The sequence below is a fragment of the Moschus berezovskii genome, chromosome 23 (assembly GCF_049115385.1).
Source record: "Moschus berezovskii isolate FMDL1 chromosome 23, NW_MosBer_1.0, whole genome shotgun sequence".
NCBI lineage: Eukaryota > Metazoa > Chordata > Mammalia > Artiodactyla > Moschidae > Moschus > Moschus berezovskii.
Genome location: NC_142482.1, coordinates 51,877,855 through 51,894,306, shown reverse-complemented (window position 1 = coordinate 51,894,306; position 16,452 = coordinate 51,877,855). Strand labels below are relative to the sequence as shown.

The window sequence follows — 16,452 nt, the reverse complement described above, 5'->3', positions numbered from 1 at the left end:
GCTCCTCCGTCCATGGGATTTTCCAGGCAAGAATGCTGGAGTGGGTTGCCATTTCCTTCTCCAGGGGATCTTCCCGACCCAGGGATCGAACCCAGGTCACCTGCATTCAGGCGCTTTACCTTCTGAGTAAGATGTGGTAGGTAATAACAACTATAAAGCCCACATTCACCCCTGTTACTGTAACCCCAGGCAGATCCTTCATAAGCTTAGTTTCTCTTCCCTGTTGGGAGTATCATTTTCAAATAACCATACCAAAAATAATTACATTTTACCTTGTTTTTAGTTAGGAACTTAAGATCAGAATTAAGATCAGAATTAACTTAAGACTTTGAAAATAAGCAGCCCATCTGGCTGGTTCCCAACAAATGATTCCATAGGGTCATAAATATTTAGCCTGCCCAGCTAATTGTGGTGACTTTCATTCTCTCCCTGATAACTTTCATTTCCTTTCATGAAACTTCAGAAACTTCCTATGGTGCAAAGGTGTTGAGAGCAAGTGGGACGGGCAGAGAACTTTATCATTTGCAGACATTTGTGTTAAATGAACATTGTGATGTTTCTTTATGGTCAGCTGTACCAAATATGAGTTCCCTGAGAATAGGTCAAGCCTGCAGACAACTGAAAGAAAATGAAAGTTGCTTTTGCGCAGTTAGCAATCTAGTTTGAGGATGCAAAGCAAAAAGCACATGATGCAACATGTGACCCTAAATAAACAGTTCCCATGTATTAATTATGGGAAACCCACACACACAAACAATTTAATTCTTTCCCAAACGTGGGAGAGGATAGCGTTAAATGTTTTTCTTCATCTTTTAACTTATGAGAAAACAGGTTGAGATAAATTATTAAGTGGCTCCCCCAAGGTCATCCAGCTAGAATGTGGTGGGGTCAGGTTTTGAACCCAAAGAGAGGTCCCAAGGCAAAAGCAGGTTTTAGCTAAGGTTGTAATAAGTTTTAAGGACTGAGAGATTTATATTTAACTTTACTGTAACCTTGGGCAAGTTATTTCTTTTATGTGTCCTCAAGGTCCTTATCTGCAAACCGGCTCCTTCTTCATTGGGTGGTTGTGTAAGTGAATGAGCAGTTGCAGGGCGGGCTACTTAAGCACATTCCTAACGTATAATGACGGCTCAGCGTGGTCAACAAGCGAACTAAAAATAAACTGACATCACCCATTCTCAGAAGGACTAAGGTCCCTCGAATCTCAGGATCTCCGCCGACTGCAGACGTTACACTTTTATATTAATACAAACTCTTGAAATCCAAAGGGAAAGCAAAGATTGCCTCAACAAGTCCACCACCAATGAACAGTCACCTGCTCACTCTCTCTTCCCAATTCTCTCCAACTTCCCAGGGGTTTGTTCGTTTTTGGCATGTGAGAGGTGTGACTCAGCACCTGACGGGCACACGGGGCTCGAAAAGGAAGAAGGGAGGCCTTTCAAGGAGCGGACCTTTCCGTGGGTGAGGGGGTCACAGGCCAAGTCTCCTCCCTTCAGGAGACCTCGGTGACAGACAGACGGTGTGCACTCCTCCTCCCCCCGCACACACTCTGGTCACCGCCGTGAGCACGCCCGTAAACAGGGGCGGGCGGCGGCTAGAAGGGTCACACGAGCGGACTCCTTCGCACCCGTCCCCACCGCGTCAGTCCCACTCCGCTCTCCACCTCGGACGCCGCCGTTGGGGGCGGGGCCTCCGGGGCGCGGGGCGGGGCCTCCGGGGTGCGGGGCGGGGCCGAGAGCGGCTGGGGGCGGCCCGAGGCCTTAAGGGGACGGCGTGCGCGCGGGCAGAGCACCCGCCGCGGCACAGCCTCCCACCCTCTCGCTCCCGCGACACCGCCCCCGCCAGAGGCCCCGCCCCTCCCCTCCCACCGGAGCCCCGCCCTCACACTGGAGGCCCCGCCCCACCCACCGGAGCCCCGCCCCTCTCACCGGAGGCCCCGCCCCTCCCGCCCTAACCTTCCCCGCTCCGCTCACACCCGGCTGCTCGCGTCCCGCGCCGCCTGTACTGCAGGAAGGAGCTGCAGGCTCCAGCCGCGCCGGCCCGAGCGCGCTGCCCGCATCATGCCCCGCATAGATGCGGACCTCAAGCTGGACTTCAAGGATGTCCTGCTCCGACCCAAGCGAAGCAGCCTCAAGAGTCGAGCCGAGGTGGGGCCCTTCGAAAGCCGCATTGGGGTGGGATTGTTTGTTTGTTTGTTTCCGGGGTGGCGCGGGGGAGGTGGGTGAGAGGCGCTGTACTGTGCGCCCACCTCGCCTGCTTTTCAGTGTGTCTGGGGGTGGGTGGGACGCCGACCCCCTCTGCTCTTCTCACCACCGAAGAGAGGGAAAGCCAGCTGGTCCCCTGCCAGGACAGGAGGTGTCTGTAAGAGGTCCGAGGTGTCCTTAAGGGGTCCGACTCCGGCCTAAGATCCTCAATGCGGCCGGTTGGGGCGGCGAGGGGAAGCGCACAGCGGAACTAAACCCCAGAGGAGCGAAGACCAAGTGGGCAGCTGATTCAGAAAGTGACGGCGAGGGCAGGGGCTGGTTGAGGGGTGCGTATAGGGTGAAACGGACGCAGCGGAGCCCAGGTGTACAGGGACGGGGAATTTTTTTGGCAGCGTCTCTCTGCGGAGAACTCCGACTGCTGTAGTATCAGGTCCAGCCATGGAATTTATTTTAGGAGGTCTGAAACCCAGAGAAACTCCGGGGCAAAAGTTCAGGGTTTACTTTCTGCGTTTCAGTGACTTCTGGGAGTGAGGCTGGGGACCTGTGCCTGGCGGCACCCCCTTACTGGACAACTGGAGTCCAACCCAGTCTTCCAGAAGCTGGAAACACTGGGGTGCGGGTTTGAGGGCTAATGGGACAGCTGGGGGTTAGGGGTGGGGGCAGTTTTGCCCATTCTGCCTTAATAATGAGAGCAAAGCCCGAGGAACAGGTGGAGACCAGACTGAAAAGAGCTCGAGGGTAGGGGCAGGAGGAAGGTCAAGTCTTGAAGGATAAACTAGTTGCACAGATAGGCAGAATCCCTTGGAGATGTGTATATGGGTGATGGTGGCTTTGCTTGGGCCTTTGAGCTGGAGAGGAAGGTGAGGAAACTGCTGTGTCTGGAGGCAGGGGTTGCAGAAGTAAACAGGGGGAGCCTGAGCCAGCATAGGTTTCTCCCCTCCCCTTCCAGGACCATAAATAAATCCCCTTGCAAGGATCTGGGCTGCCTGCCTGTACCGGCTGGGACTCCTAACTGCAGTGCCTGGTGCTGCCAGCTGAGGGCTTGTTTGAATTAACTAGAAACCTCCTGCTTTAGCCAATAATCAGAACTAATCAACTCACCTTCTCAAGCTGGAGTGTTGGCAGCCCGAAGAGGCGGAGAACGAGTAACCCTTTTCACTCTGGATTGGTCAACTCTGTTCCTGCCCTTCAGTGTGTCACTTAGAAGAACAATGAACAGCTTGGATGGCAGGCTCAGACTCCTGAAGTCTCAGCAATAGCTGATACCTGAGTCCACACTGAGATGAGATGTGGGGATTTGGGCAGACTAATAATTTGGTGGCTGCAATAATCTAAATATTGGGTCACAATTCACTTAGTAAAGAAAAAGTTATTTTGAGAAAAATCATATATTTAAAGCAAGGATGTATTATGTGTATTTTCTGAAGCAGGAAACCTCTTGTAAAGGTAAAACATTCAGAATTTATGTTTGTCGTTGTTGTTCAGTCTCTTAGTTGTGTCTGACTCTTTGCCACCCCCACGGACTGCGCGATAGCAAGCTTCCCTGTCCTTCACTGTCCCAGAGTTTGCGCAAACTCATGTGCCTTGAGTCGGTGATGCCATCCAGCCATCTCATCCTCTGTCACCCGCTTCTTCTTCTTCCGCACTAGAATGAATTACTCTTTTCCAGGGAATAGTATGACGTTGTCTTGGGTCATTTGGTTTCGTAATTTGGGCTGACTGAAGCTGTTAATGTCCCAGCTTCCCATGATACATTGCAATCTACATACACACACAGCAGTGAGATCTTGGTGCCCTTGAGAAGTGTTTTCATATTTCCACGTTTGTGGGAGTTTACCAGCTCCCTTCCTTGAAACCTGAATTAACTGGCGTTGCCTTTCCATTTGGTTCCTATCATGGCTTAGCTGCCTGCTGGCCACCCCCATCACCTGACTGCCTGTTTCATTGATACTGAGGGATCTAGAAAGTGAAGTTGCTCGGTTGTGTCCTACTCTTTGCAACCCCATGGACTGTAGCTTGCCAGGTTCCTCTGTTCATGGGATTCTCCAGGCAAGAATACTGGGGTAGGTTACCATTTTCTTCTCCAAGGGATCTTCCTAACCCAGGGATCAAACCCCAGTCTCCTGCGCTGCAGGCAGGTTCTTTACCGTCTGAGCCACCAGGGAAACCCATTTGGATCCCATCATGGTTTAGCTGCCTGTTGGCCACCCCCGTCACCTAACTGCCTGCTTCATTGATATTGAGGGATCTAGGAGGACCTCTAACCCCCTCTCAAGGTGTGCTCTGTCGGCTGTGGAGGCCTGAAGTTGCCCATAGGCAGATGAAAACTTCTGACCAGGTATAATCCTGAAGTGCATGCCCTCAGGCACGGGGATACCTGAATGTAAATTTGAAACTAAATGGTAAATGGCCGGACTTTGAGCCCAGCCCGAGAGCAGATGTGAGTGGAGCCAGGAGAGCAAACCCCGCTCCCCACCCCCCTGCCCAACGAGAGCAGTCTGGCTGGGAAGGGAGCCTGGTGACTGTTGGTTGACAAGATTCATCGCTGCAGCAGTTTTGCTCAGAGCTGGACTAGCTGCTGGATCCGCCAGGCAAGTGAGCAGCAAATGGAGAAAAAGGCAGGGTTCCCTCCCACTCAAGTTTAGTGCTCCTGTCAGGGCGTTGTCACAAGTGTCACATGAAATGAACTTGAGATCAGCTCCCGGAGGCTAAGGGTAAGGTGGAGAGAGCCCAGGTGGCCTTCCTGTGGTTGTACCACATCAATAGTCATCAGTCAGCTGTCCCTCCATTGTCTGTGCTCCTGTCTTCACAAGTCCTCGGGCCACAGAAATAGAGGGCCACATGGCTGCATTTAGGTAGAATTTTCAGAGGAAGTGACATGTTGGTTGGGCAGGACCTCTGACACACTGAGGGGGTGACATCATCCCTGACTGCCTGCAAATTTTCTTCCTTGGGACCCACTCCTTGCTCCAGTGTCCCACCCTTGTCCTTATGCTAGTAAGATGTTTAAAGTGAAAGTGAAGTCGCTCAGTCGTGTCCAACGCTTTGCGATCCTGTGGACTGTAGCCTACCAGGCTTCTCCGTCCTTGGGATTCTCCAGGCAAGAATACTGGAGTGGGTTACCGTTTCCTTCTCCAGGGGAAGATGTTAAAAGAAAACCACAAACCTAACAGCACAACCATAATGTCAGAAGTCGGACAGTGAAGGAGTTTGCAGCGGAAAACTGGTCACTTGGGCTGGGACAGACAAGACATAACCCAGTGAGTGATCAGTCTCCTAAATACTCCGTAGTCTTTTTCTCACCAGAAGTCCGGTGAGAAATGGATCAGCTCCGGTGAGTTCTGGTCCAGCTTCAGTGGACAGCAGGCAGGCCTGAGAGGAATAAGACCATGGCAGAGTAGAGAGGATATTGGCTGGAAGAAAGGAAACCTGGGTTCTTCCAGGCTCTGAGCCAATTGTGTTATTACCTGGGCTCTGTGTTTTCTGGGGCTGCTGTAACAAAGTACCACGGACCGGCTGACTCGTACAACAGGGATTTATTGTCTCTCGGTTTCGGAAGCCCCAGGTCAAAATGTCAGCAGGGTGGGTTCCTGCTGAGAGCTGTGAGGGAGAATCTTCCTTGCCTCTCACCTTCAGGTTGTTGACACACAACCTGGTTATTCCTTGGCTGCAAACATTGTTGCAGTCTCTGCCTTCCTCCTCAATCAGCATTCTCCCTTGCTGTGTGTCTCTGTCCAAATTTCCCCTTTTTATAAGAACACCACTCATACTGGAGTGGGACCTACCTTAATGATCTCATCTTACCTTGATTACCCACAAAGACCTTATCTCCAAAAAGGTCATGTTCACAGGTGCTGAACTGGTTGGTATTTCAGTGCCTTTTGGAGGAAAGACAGTTCCAACTATAACAGCCTCTGTAAATGTTGCTCTGTAACATTGGAGGGTTTGACTAGGCTTGCTTTTCATGAATGCCTCAGAATCACCTAGGAAGACACTCCTAAATCCACACTTTGTCTCCATCACAAAGGTTCTGATTTATGAAGTTGGGGCGGATTGAGCATGTGTATTTAGGGAATCATCGTATGTGATTCTGATGTGCACACAGGTGCCGGGGGCTGGCCACTGGAGCCTTTGCACAGTGGAGCACCGTGGTTTTGTGGTGGTATGCGACTGCATGTGTTTCCCTGAACCCTGAAACCTGATGGTGAAACATCCAGGGGACCAGGCACGTTCAGAGGACTGGGCTGGGGCCCACCACACATTGCCCTGAAAGACTGGGAGCCAAAACACAATCCCATCCTTACCCTTAGCCAGGCATTAATTATTTGCACCCTTTTTGAGCCACTCGTACCACAGAGGGGAAAGTCATTGCTCCTGCACTTATAGTCTACATGTGAGACCGGTACCAAGTAACATAGAGAATTGCTTTAATTGGCACCATCCATAGATTTAGGCAAAAGAGGCCCCTGCCCCAGACCCTATTTTTGTTCCCTCCTCATTGGACAGAGCTGAAGGCTGGGCCTTGTCCTCTGGGCTGTGCTCTCGATACTCAGGATCCTGGATTTCCTGCCCAGATGACTTTGAACTGATTCCAGGGCCTGCAGAGGGCAGGGGGGTGGGGGGTGGGGAGTCTTCCCCAGGTGTGTTTTCTCAGGGCCAGCCATGCTGCTCAGATGCTCACCTCTTTGTCTCAGAGAGTGGCCAGGTCACTGCTCTTTGAGGGATAGGCGTGTGGACATGGGGGTTAGCATGTAGACCGAAGTGTCCCTGTGTGCACAAAAGGCCATGTGTGAGAAGAGATGGCCAGGACCGGCTCCCATGACGCCATGTTCTAGTGCTTTCCAGGCCCTTAATGAAACTGTTGTCCAGGAAGGAGGATGGAGCAAAATTTGTGCAGCAGCTTCTTATACGTTGCTCATGATGTTGAGATATTTAGAAACGTGGTAGATGGGCTTCTGGTTGTCCTTTGGGGCCCTCAAACAATGGGCTGTAGGACTGACTGTGATAAAAGTGAAAGTGTGTTTGCACAGTTGTGTCTGACTCTTTGCGACTGCATGGACTGGAGCCCACCAGGCTCCTCTGTCCATGGGCTTCTCCAGGCAAGAATACTGGAGTGGGTTGCCCTTCCCTTCTCCAGAGGATGTTCCTGACCCAGGGATTGAACCTGGGTCTCCAGCCTTGCAGGCCGATTCTTTACTATCTGAGCCACCAGAGAAGAAAGAGTAATAGAAACGTGTATTTTTGAGGTGGAGGAGGGGTGGCTTATTACTTTATGTGCCCTTTCAAATCAGGCTTAGCGGAGAGGGAGTTTGGAGGTGCTATATTTGGTGCCTTGACCAGCTGTGGCAGATTAAATGCCAAGTTTAGTTTCTGGTGGCAAGGATATTTAAAATATTTCTCTCAGTAAACAACTGGTCTGTTTTTGGGTGTGTGTTTGTGTGTGTGTCTTTCTGTCCGTGTACATAAGGTCGGAGCAGATATTTTATTCCTAGAATTAAGGATTGCATAGACTCTGCCATGTGGAAGAGACTAGACATGAGGGGAAGAGTTCATTGTGAAGACTGACCTCTTCCACAGAGAACAGTTTTTTGCCTACTGCCTATAGGTTTTTGGAATGCCAAGAAAAAAAAAAATACCATTGTGAGTTTAGCCAGGTGCAGAGTGTAGCCACTCTTTCCATGCTTCTTGGAAGGAGTATTAGTAATTTGAGACCAAGAAATCCTGATTGTCATGAGCCTGCGAAGCCAAAATGTTAGAGGGCCATTAGCAGCCCAGGAGGGTGCCATTAATGGTTCCCATCAGTTATCTTTCAGGATGCAGATCGAACTTGCTTCACTGAAGTAGAACCAAGTATGGTAATAAAGGAAGTGGGAGAAAGGGCTGCGCTGCCTCCCACCAGTGCCCCCGCCGTCACAGCATCTCTTCTCCCCTTGCTGATGCTGTTTAAGGCCGATGTCACCATGTTGATGACCTCATTTGCTAAGGAAGCCTTCTGTGTGCGGAGGAACAGGAGGTGCCAAAAGGCCTAGGTGTCCCCTGGTGTCTTGACATGCTGATGACAAAGCGAGAGTTACTTCCTACAAACAGGTTCATCGGTCCCGTTTTTTTCTAGATTCCGTGTATACGCGTTACTCGGCGGTATTTGTTTTTCTCTTTCTGACTCACTTCACTGAGTAACAGGCTCTAGGTTTATCCACCTCACTACAGCTGACTCAGGTACTGAGGAACCTGTTTGCAGGATAGGAATGGAGACCCAGGTGTAGAGAGGGGACTTGTGGACACAGTGGCGGAAGGAGAGGGTGGGACGAACTGAGAACGTAGCATTGACGTGTGTGCACTGCTGGTGGTGATGGTGGTTTAGTCGCTAAGTCGTGTCCAACTCTTGCGACCCCTTAAATTGTAGCCCGCTAGGCTCCTCTGCCCATGGGATTCTCCAGGCAAGAATACTGGAGCAGGTTGCCATTTCCTTCTCCTCTTCCCAGCCCAGGGATTGAACCCAGGTCTCCTGCATTGCAGGCAGATTCTCTACCAGCTGGGCCACAAGGGAAGCCCCAAGAATACTGGAGTGGGTAGCCTGTCCCTTCTCCGGCGGATTTTCCCAACCCAGGAATCGAACCAGAGTCTCTGCACTGCAGGCGGATTCTTTACCAACTGAGCTATCAGGGAAGCCTTGTATACATTGTCATGTGTAAAACAGCTGGTGGGAAATTGCTGTATAACACGGATCTGAGCCTGGTGCTCTGTGATGACCTAGAAGGACGGGATGGATGAGTGGAGGGAAGATATAATTATGACTGATTCATGTTGTATGGCAGAAGCCAACACAACAGTGTAAAGCCATTTTTATTAAAAAATAAATTTAAAAAAGAGAAAGTTAATTCCAATGAAAAATAAAAGGCTCTAGATAAACACTGGTACGAAATGATTATTGCCATGGTCCTTAGTAAGCCGGGATTAATGTAGGTCCAGATTCTTGCGGCAGCTTAAGATTCACACCTGGGTTTGTGCTGCCAGTTCTCCTTGGGGAAGCACCCCCTTGCACAAGGGGCCGTGTCCCGCAGGGTCCAACTAAGGAAACAGGACTGGATATTTAAAACAGGAAGTTTAATACAAGGCAGCATGGCTCAGCAGAGATGCCAGAGGGGATACGAGGGACCCTAGAGATTGGCTGCAGAGAAACCACTTCCAAAGGGGAGGGTCCCAAGGCCTGGGATCACTCTGTGAGCTAGAACCATGACCTGGCAGGCCATGGCCGAGGGGGTCTGCAGAACTATTCTGCTTGGACCCAGGCCCGTCTTCTCCTTTGTCCCGTCAGTGACCCCTTTGACCAAACCCAGCCAGAAACCAGCCTGGGAAGTGGATCCTGTGGTGGTGTGTGTTGGGGAGGGGGTCCTTAGATAAGAGCAGAGCAGGCGTAGGATGAGCACCACATCTGGGCGCATACATGGCTGCCTTTGTATGGCAGCTGGGGATCTGGCCCAGGTTGAGGCCATGATTTCAATTCTGCTAGCTCTTGGCGAACACTTGGCCCTACTCACTGCTTTTGCTGAGCCCGCCTTCCTGGGTTAACTCGCGTTCTGGATTCCTGATTGCTTGAGTTAGTCATAAATACCCTGAAGGTGGAATTAGGGTAGAATTGGAGCTGTGTTTGCAAATCAGAAACCAGTGGTTATGTGCGCAGACATGGCTATCTTTGAAAGATGCTGGCAGTCATGAAACAGTGGAGAAGGTTGAAGGGCAAAGGGATTAATGGGGGTTGCAGCTGACTGCAGGGTGAAGGTGAAGTGCCTGGTTCTCTCCGAAGGTGGGAATTAAAGGGAGGGCCTCGAATGGCAGGGAAGACTGGAGTGGATTTCCCCAGAAGGGGAACCGTCCCTCCAGAAGTGGAGAACGGTGACGTGTGTGTGGGTGTTTGGGGCTGGCATGAAGCAGGCTGGGGACAAAAGATGGCCGGGGATGGGAGAGGCTGTTGAAGAAGAGAGCTTCCAGTTTGGAGGCTGGGCTTGATGGCAGAACATGCGGTGCCTTGTCCTGGTTTCCTGAGGATCGTAAGGAGCTGGGTTCAGTTTTTGCACCTGGATAACAACCCGTGATTCCATTTCCTCAGGGACTCACTTGTGTTTGGAACCCCTGGCCCAACCCCTAAGAGGACCCAGGGACATACACTTCCTTTGTGCTTTCATTCGCTCCAAACTCTAGAAATTCTGCCCCAATCATTTTCCCAAGCCCAGGATACTAGTCCCTTTACAGGCAGAGAGACAGCAGCTGGCTCCAGGGACCTTGAGCTTATATCAGTACTGTTATCTGCCAGTGTAAGTTGGGAGGCAGATCACTTATGCTGGAGGACTTCTTTTCCCTCTTGCAATAGGTGGACCTTGAGCGAACCTTCACATTTCGGAACTCGAAGCAGACCTATTCGGGGATTCCCATCATTGTGGCCAACATGGACACCGTGGGGACATTTGAGATGGCAGTGGTGATGTCACAGGTAGGACGGTGGGCTTTTTCTCTCTGGTGCTCACACTGGGCAGGTTGTCATACACAGGGGAGAGGAGAAAAGTGAGACATTTCAGGTCATTCACTGTGGCCAAACTAATTGGTTCTGAGTCTGATTGTTGCTGGAAGCTCTTCTTTTTCTCTCCTCCATCAGAATGTGGGTGGAGTCTGGACTTCGTATTCAATGAGATGGTCTAGATCTGAGGCCCAGAGCTCAGCTTCTCTGTACATTGGTGCCAGTCAAATCTCAGAGCCCATCCTTAATCATTAACTTCTCCCACCTGGAGGGTGTTTCAGTATCTGCAAAATAGCTCAAAGATATTGTCGTGTGTATCCCTTGATGGGGAGTTTTGGGTGAAGTAGAAAAGGATAGCTTTATTGCTTTGGCATTGAATCTACCTGCAATGCAGGAGACTTGGGTTCAATTCCTGGGTCAGGAAGATCCCCTGGAGAAGGAAATGGCAACCCACTCCAGTATTTTTGCCTGGAGAATTCCATGGACAGAGAAGCCTATAGTCCACGGGGTCACAAAGGAGTCAGACATGACTGAGGGACTAACACACTCATTGCTTTGCCAGGCAAAAGGGGACACGATGGACTACTGTCTTCAAAACTGTATGTCTGCACTTGGGGCAGATAGTGACAAGTTTTGTAGTAATTGTTTAAAGAGGGTGTGATCAGCTCTCAAACATTCTTCTGATGGGTTGGTGGTGAGGTAAGTAGGAGTCAGTGTTTTCAACTTCAGGTTCAACTGTCTGTGGTCTACAGGCTTGTGGGCAGCATGAGAAGTAGGGTTAGTCACTCACTTGTGTCTGACTGTTTTGTGGTCCCTGGATGGTAGCCCACCAGGCTCCTCTGTCCATGAAGTTCTCAAGGCAAGAATACTGGAGTGGGTTGCCATTCCCTTCTCTAGGGGTCTTCCTGACCCAGGGATCCATGTCTTCTGCACTGGCAGGCAGATTCTTTACCATCTGAGCCACCAGGAGTGTGGGCAGCATACGATCCTTAATCATTAACTTCTCCCACCTAGAAGGTGTTTCAGTATCTGCAAAATAGCTCAAAGATATAGTCATGTGTATCCTTTGATGGGGAAACAGGACCTTGCTCCCAGGCTGCTCTTCACTGTTTGTTGCTCCCTGGTCTCCCCTCCATTGCCTAATCAGTAACTGTTTGAATATGCCCATTGGAACTCGGAAGGTCATGGAGGCTGAGTGAAGGCTGTTTCCTAAAATCAAAGCAATGGGGGACCCTGAAAAGCTGTGCCCAGGAACCTCACAGGACCCTGCTCAGTTTCAGACCCGCATCCATTTCTTCCTTGAAAATGCCTGTGATAGTTTTGGAAATTAGAGATACAAAACGAAGCTGGACATCATGCCATATTATAATGTTGGATAAGTGTCGTATTAAGTAGAAGAGTGACAGCACCTTTAAAAAGACAGAATCACTTTGCTCTGCAGCATTTATTATATCACAGTGTAGAAAACTTAGGTGCCAAGCACTGGACGGAATGAGGATGAGGTGGTCACAACTCCACCAGGCGGTTCCCTCATTCAGAGGAGGAAACCAAGACAGGGACAGAGAGGAGAGGTCACTTGACCCGAGGCATTTAGGCAAATCGACAGAGAGCCGAGATGCAGACCCAGGCTGGCTCAGCGTGAGGGATCTGCCTCCCAGCTTACACGGGCAGATAACAGACCTTGATAGAAGCTCAAGGTCCCTGCACCCGGCTGCTGTCTCTCTGCCTGTGAAGGGACTAGTATCCTGGGCTTGGGAAAATAAGGGCAGAGTTACTGTGGGCAGAACCTTTATCTCATGCATCTGTGTCTGCATTTGGATTCAAGGTTCAGTGCATCTTAACTCATCATCGATGTGAAATGTGTGCTTCTGATGCTCAGAGTCTGTGCATCTATTTCCACAGACAATGCCTGCTAAGTGAAAAGATAAATCCAATTAGCTGAAAGAGCTTCTTGCTGTGGGCAGCACGTCTAACCTCAGGAGGTGCTGGGATTCATTATTAGCCAGTGATTAGAAGGAAGATTTTCAAACAAATTATGAACTCACCAAATAGTGTAGGGGGTGGTCTGCCTGAGGTCTGAGTCCAGGATCGTCTGTCCACCCTCAGCCCCCACTGAGCTTTGGGCCAGAGGCTAACAAATTAATTGGAAAAGGAATTTGTGGGGTTTTTTTCTCCCTATCTTTCTGTCACTCTGCTCTGATCAGCCATTGCTCTTCATGAATTATGTATTTGTGTAAAAGTGCATGGAATCCGGGAGCGATTAATAGCCCTGATTAATTCACATATCAGATTCCTGTTTCATGAGAAACAGAGAACTTGCTAGGCTCTTCCCATGTGCACAGGAAAGACTTTCTGTAAATGAGACAGTGTTCATTGAAATAGCTAATCATGTGTGGGTCCTATGAATTTTCCATTTCTAGAATGCTGAGTTAGTTCCTTGCATCAGTAAAGTCAGAGAATTTTTTAATTGGGGAGATAGACTGAGAGAAGTTAGGAGAGAGGCCCCTATACAGGAGGAGGAGGAACCTGGGTTCTGCATTCAGATTTGAGTTTGATTCTGTCCTCTGCCTCCTGTTTGGCCAAGCATTTGTTAAAATTCTTAAATGTAAGTTTCTTAAGTCCCGTCTTTGCCCACGAAGTTACTGCTGTTTGTTGTACAAAGTTATTCTGAAAAGTACATGAAATAACGTATGTGAAGTTCTTGCGCAAAATAGATGTTCAGTAAACCCTTGCTGGGTTGATGGTCAGTTTTAGAATTAGGATTTATGTACTTCCTTCCCTCAAGAATACTAGCTGCCTGATGGGTTTAGTTTTTAGCAGGACATGTTTAGGTCGTGAATAAAAGAGAAGCTTTCAGGTAGAAGCTGAGGTTCTTTTGGGTTGACTAAGCATCACTAAGCTCCAATACTTTGTCTACCTGATGTAAAGAGCTGACTCACTGGAAGAGACCCTGATGCTGGGAAAGATTGAGGGCAGAAGGGGGCAACAGAGGAGGATGAGATGGTTGGATGGCATCACCAACTCAATGGACATGAGTTTGAGCGAACTTTGGGAGAGAGTGAAGGACAGGAACGCCTGGCATGATGCAATCCATGGGGCTGCAAAGAGTCAGACATGACGTAGCCACTGAACAAGAAGAAGAAGCATCACTTTGCCTTCGGGCTGTGCTGCTGACTAGCAGGAGACCAGCCCTCTGTGCTGCTCTTGGCCGGTCACGTGTGGGCTGGACCAGGGCTCTCAGAATCCTCCCTCATCCTCTCCCACCCCTGCCTCTTGGCATTGCCTCCTAAATCTTGAATGCTGTGTTGGCTGATGAGATTAGAATGGAAAACACGGTCCTGTGATTTCCCTGGTTACACCTTCCTCTGTTTGGGGCTCCTCAGAGCATATTCAAAGCAAGTGAAGCGTGAATGGCTGGAACACTGGATGGTTTTGTGTTGGTGGTTTAACCTCGCCATATGGAGGAAGGCGGGGCAGGGCTCCCTTGACTTCTTGTCCTAATGGTGCCTTTCCGTTTTGTTTTCTAGCACTCCATGTTTACAGCGATTCATAAGCATTATACCCTGGATGACTGGAAGCTCTTTGCAGCTAATCACCCAGAATGCCTGCAGGTAAGACTCTACCCTGGTTATAAATGACCTTTGTTGCCCAGGAAAGGAAATCGTCAGGGTAGTGAAAAGGATTTGAGTTGGCAGCAGATAGACACACAGACTTCCAGGAGAGTGAAAGACAGGGAAGCCTGGTACAGTGTAGTCGACTTAGCAACTGAACAATAACAACAGACGTACAGGGAAGGCAACAGTGAATCCCCAGTCCTTGGTCGTTGCTAGGAATTTGCCAAGGAAACCTGTTCTGTACTCTTTAAAAAATATGATAACTTACCTGTAAGGAGCATGTTTTTTTCCCTTGAAAAGTGAAGTGTTTTGTCATGAGAACTTGCAGAGTTCCCAGCAAGGTCAGTCCTGCCAGGGATTGAGTCCATTCCGAACATGCCTTTTATCTAGAAAAAACATCTAATTATAATAAGTAGTTATAATTGGAGCAGAATATGATGGAGCAGAATAAACAGTATGCTCTCCAGGATGACGTTAACCAAAAACGCAGATAATACAAAGTATTGGTGTAGATGTGCAGAAATCGGAACCCTCTGACATGGCTGGTGGGAATGTAACATGGTGCCAGTGCTTTGGAAAGCAGTTTGGCAATTTCTCAGAAGGTTCAACATAGGAGTTACCATATCACCTAACAATTCTATTCCTAGAATAGACCCAACAGATATAAAAATATATGTTCATACAAAACCTTATACACAGATATTTATGCATGCTTAGTCACTCTGTCGTGTCTGACTCTTTGCAACCCCATGGACTACAGACCACGGGGGTCCTCTGTCCATGGGATTCTCCAGGCAAGAATACTGGAGTGGGTTGCCATGCCCTCCTCCAGGGGATCTTCCCAACCCGGGGATCGAAGCCAGGTCTCACATGTCTCCTGCATTGCAGGTGGACTCTCTACCATCTGAGCCACCAGGGAAGCCCAGGCAGATGTTCCCAGTAGCACTGTTCATGGTAGCCAAATGGTGGAAACAACCCAAGTGTCCATCAGCTGACGAACAAACAAACAAAACCCGGTATACCCATAGGGTGGAATATTCAGCTAAGAAGGGCAGTAAATTATTGATTCATGCTACAGCATGAATGAACCTTGGGGGTGAAACTGTTCACCTCAAACTGGGACTTGGACCCACGTGGCTGGGACTCAAACCCAAGCAAACCCACGGTCTTTCAACTGATCTCACACACGGGGATTTCAGGACCTAGTGAAGCTCAGGTTGTTGATGTTTCATCGCAGAAAGAATTCAGTGAGAGGCAAAGTGATAGCTGTGCGGCATGCTAAGTGGCTTCAGTTGTGTCCAACTCTTTGTGACGCCATGGACTGTAGCCCACCAGGCTCTTCTGTCCATAGGGATTTCCAGGCAAGAATACTGAAGTGAGTTGCCATGTCCTCCTCCAGGGGATCTTCCCGACCCAGGGATCAAACCCACATCTCTTATGTCTCCCGCATTGGCAGGCAGGTCCTTTACCACTCATGCCACCTGGGAAGCCCAAAGAGATAGGTAAGAAGCGGATTTATTTGAAAGAAACACATAGCACAGAGTGTGGGCCATCTCAGAAGGCAAGAGTGGCCTTGAAATGTGGTACTAAGTGCTCAGTTGCCTCAGTTTTGTCTGACTCTTTGCGAGTCTCTGGACTGTAGCCTGACAGGCTCCTCTGTCCATGGGATTCTCCAGGGAAGAATATGGGAGTGTGTTGTCATGCCTTTCTCAAGGGGATCTTCCTGATGCAGAGATTGAACCTGCATCTCTTATATCTCCTGCATTGGCAAGCAGTTTCTTTTACCACTAGCATCACCTGGGAAGTTTGAAAGGTGGTGTGGTTAGTTTTTATGGGGCGCTTCCCTGGTGTCTCAGTTGGTAAAGAATCTGCCTGCAGTGTGGGAGACCAAAGTTTGATTCCTGGGTCGGGAAGACCCCCTGGAGAGGGGCATGGCAACCCACTCCCGTATTCTTCCCTGGAGAATTCCATGGACAGAGGAGCCTGGCGGGCTACAGTCCATGGGGTCACAGAGAATCAGACGCGACTGAACTGAGTGACTTAACACTTTCAATGTTTCACTTTCACTATCTTCTATGGTTTGGGTAATTTCATAGGATAATGAGTAGGAGGATTATTCCAA

General features: G+C 49.5%; 1 protein-coding gene across 5 annotated transcripts in view; it reads left to right on the top strand.

The window, feature by feature from the left end:
• The first annotated feature begins 1,952 nt into the window (after positions 1–1,952).
• GMPR (guanosine monophosphate reductase) overlaps positions 1,953–16,452 on the top strand; it is a 58,260-nt gene continuing 43,760 nt past the window's right edge. For 2 of the 5 annotated variants that reach the window (XM_088831369.1, XM_088831370.1), the window contains exons 1-3: positions 1,958–2,147; positions 10,573–10,692; positions 14,244–14,327. In XM_088831369.1, coding sequence (XP_088687495.1) covers positions 2,061–2,147; positions 10,573–10,692; positions 14,244–14,327 — 291 coding nt within the window. In that variant the 5' untranslated portion in view covers positions 1,958–2,060. Of the gene's footprint in view, positions 2,148–10,572; positions 10,693–14,243; positions 14,328–16,452 lie in introns of all 5 variants that reach the window. The other 3 variants (XM_088831368.1, XM_055406908.2, XM_088831371.1) reach the window with 3 other exon arrangements.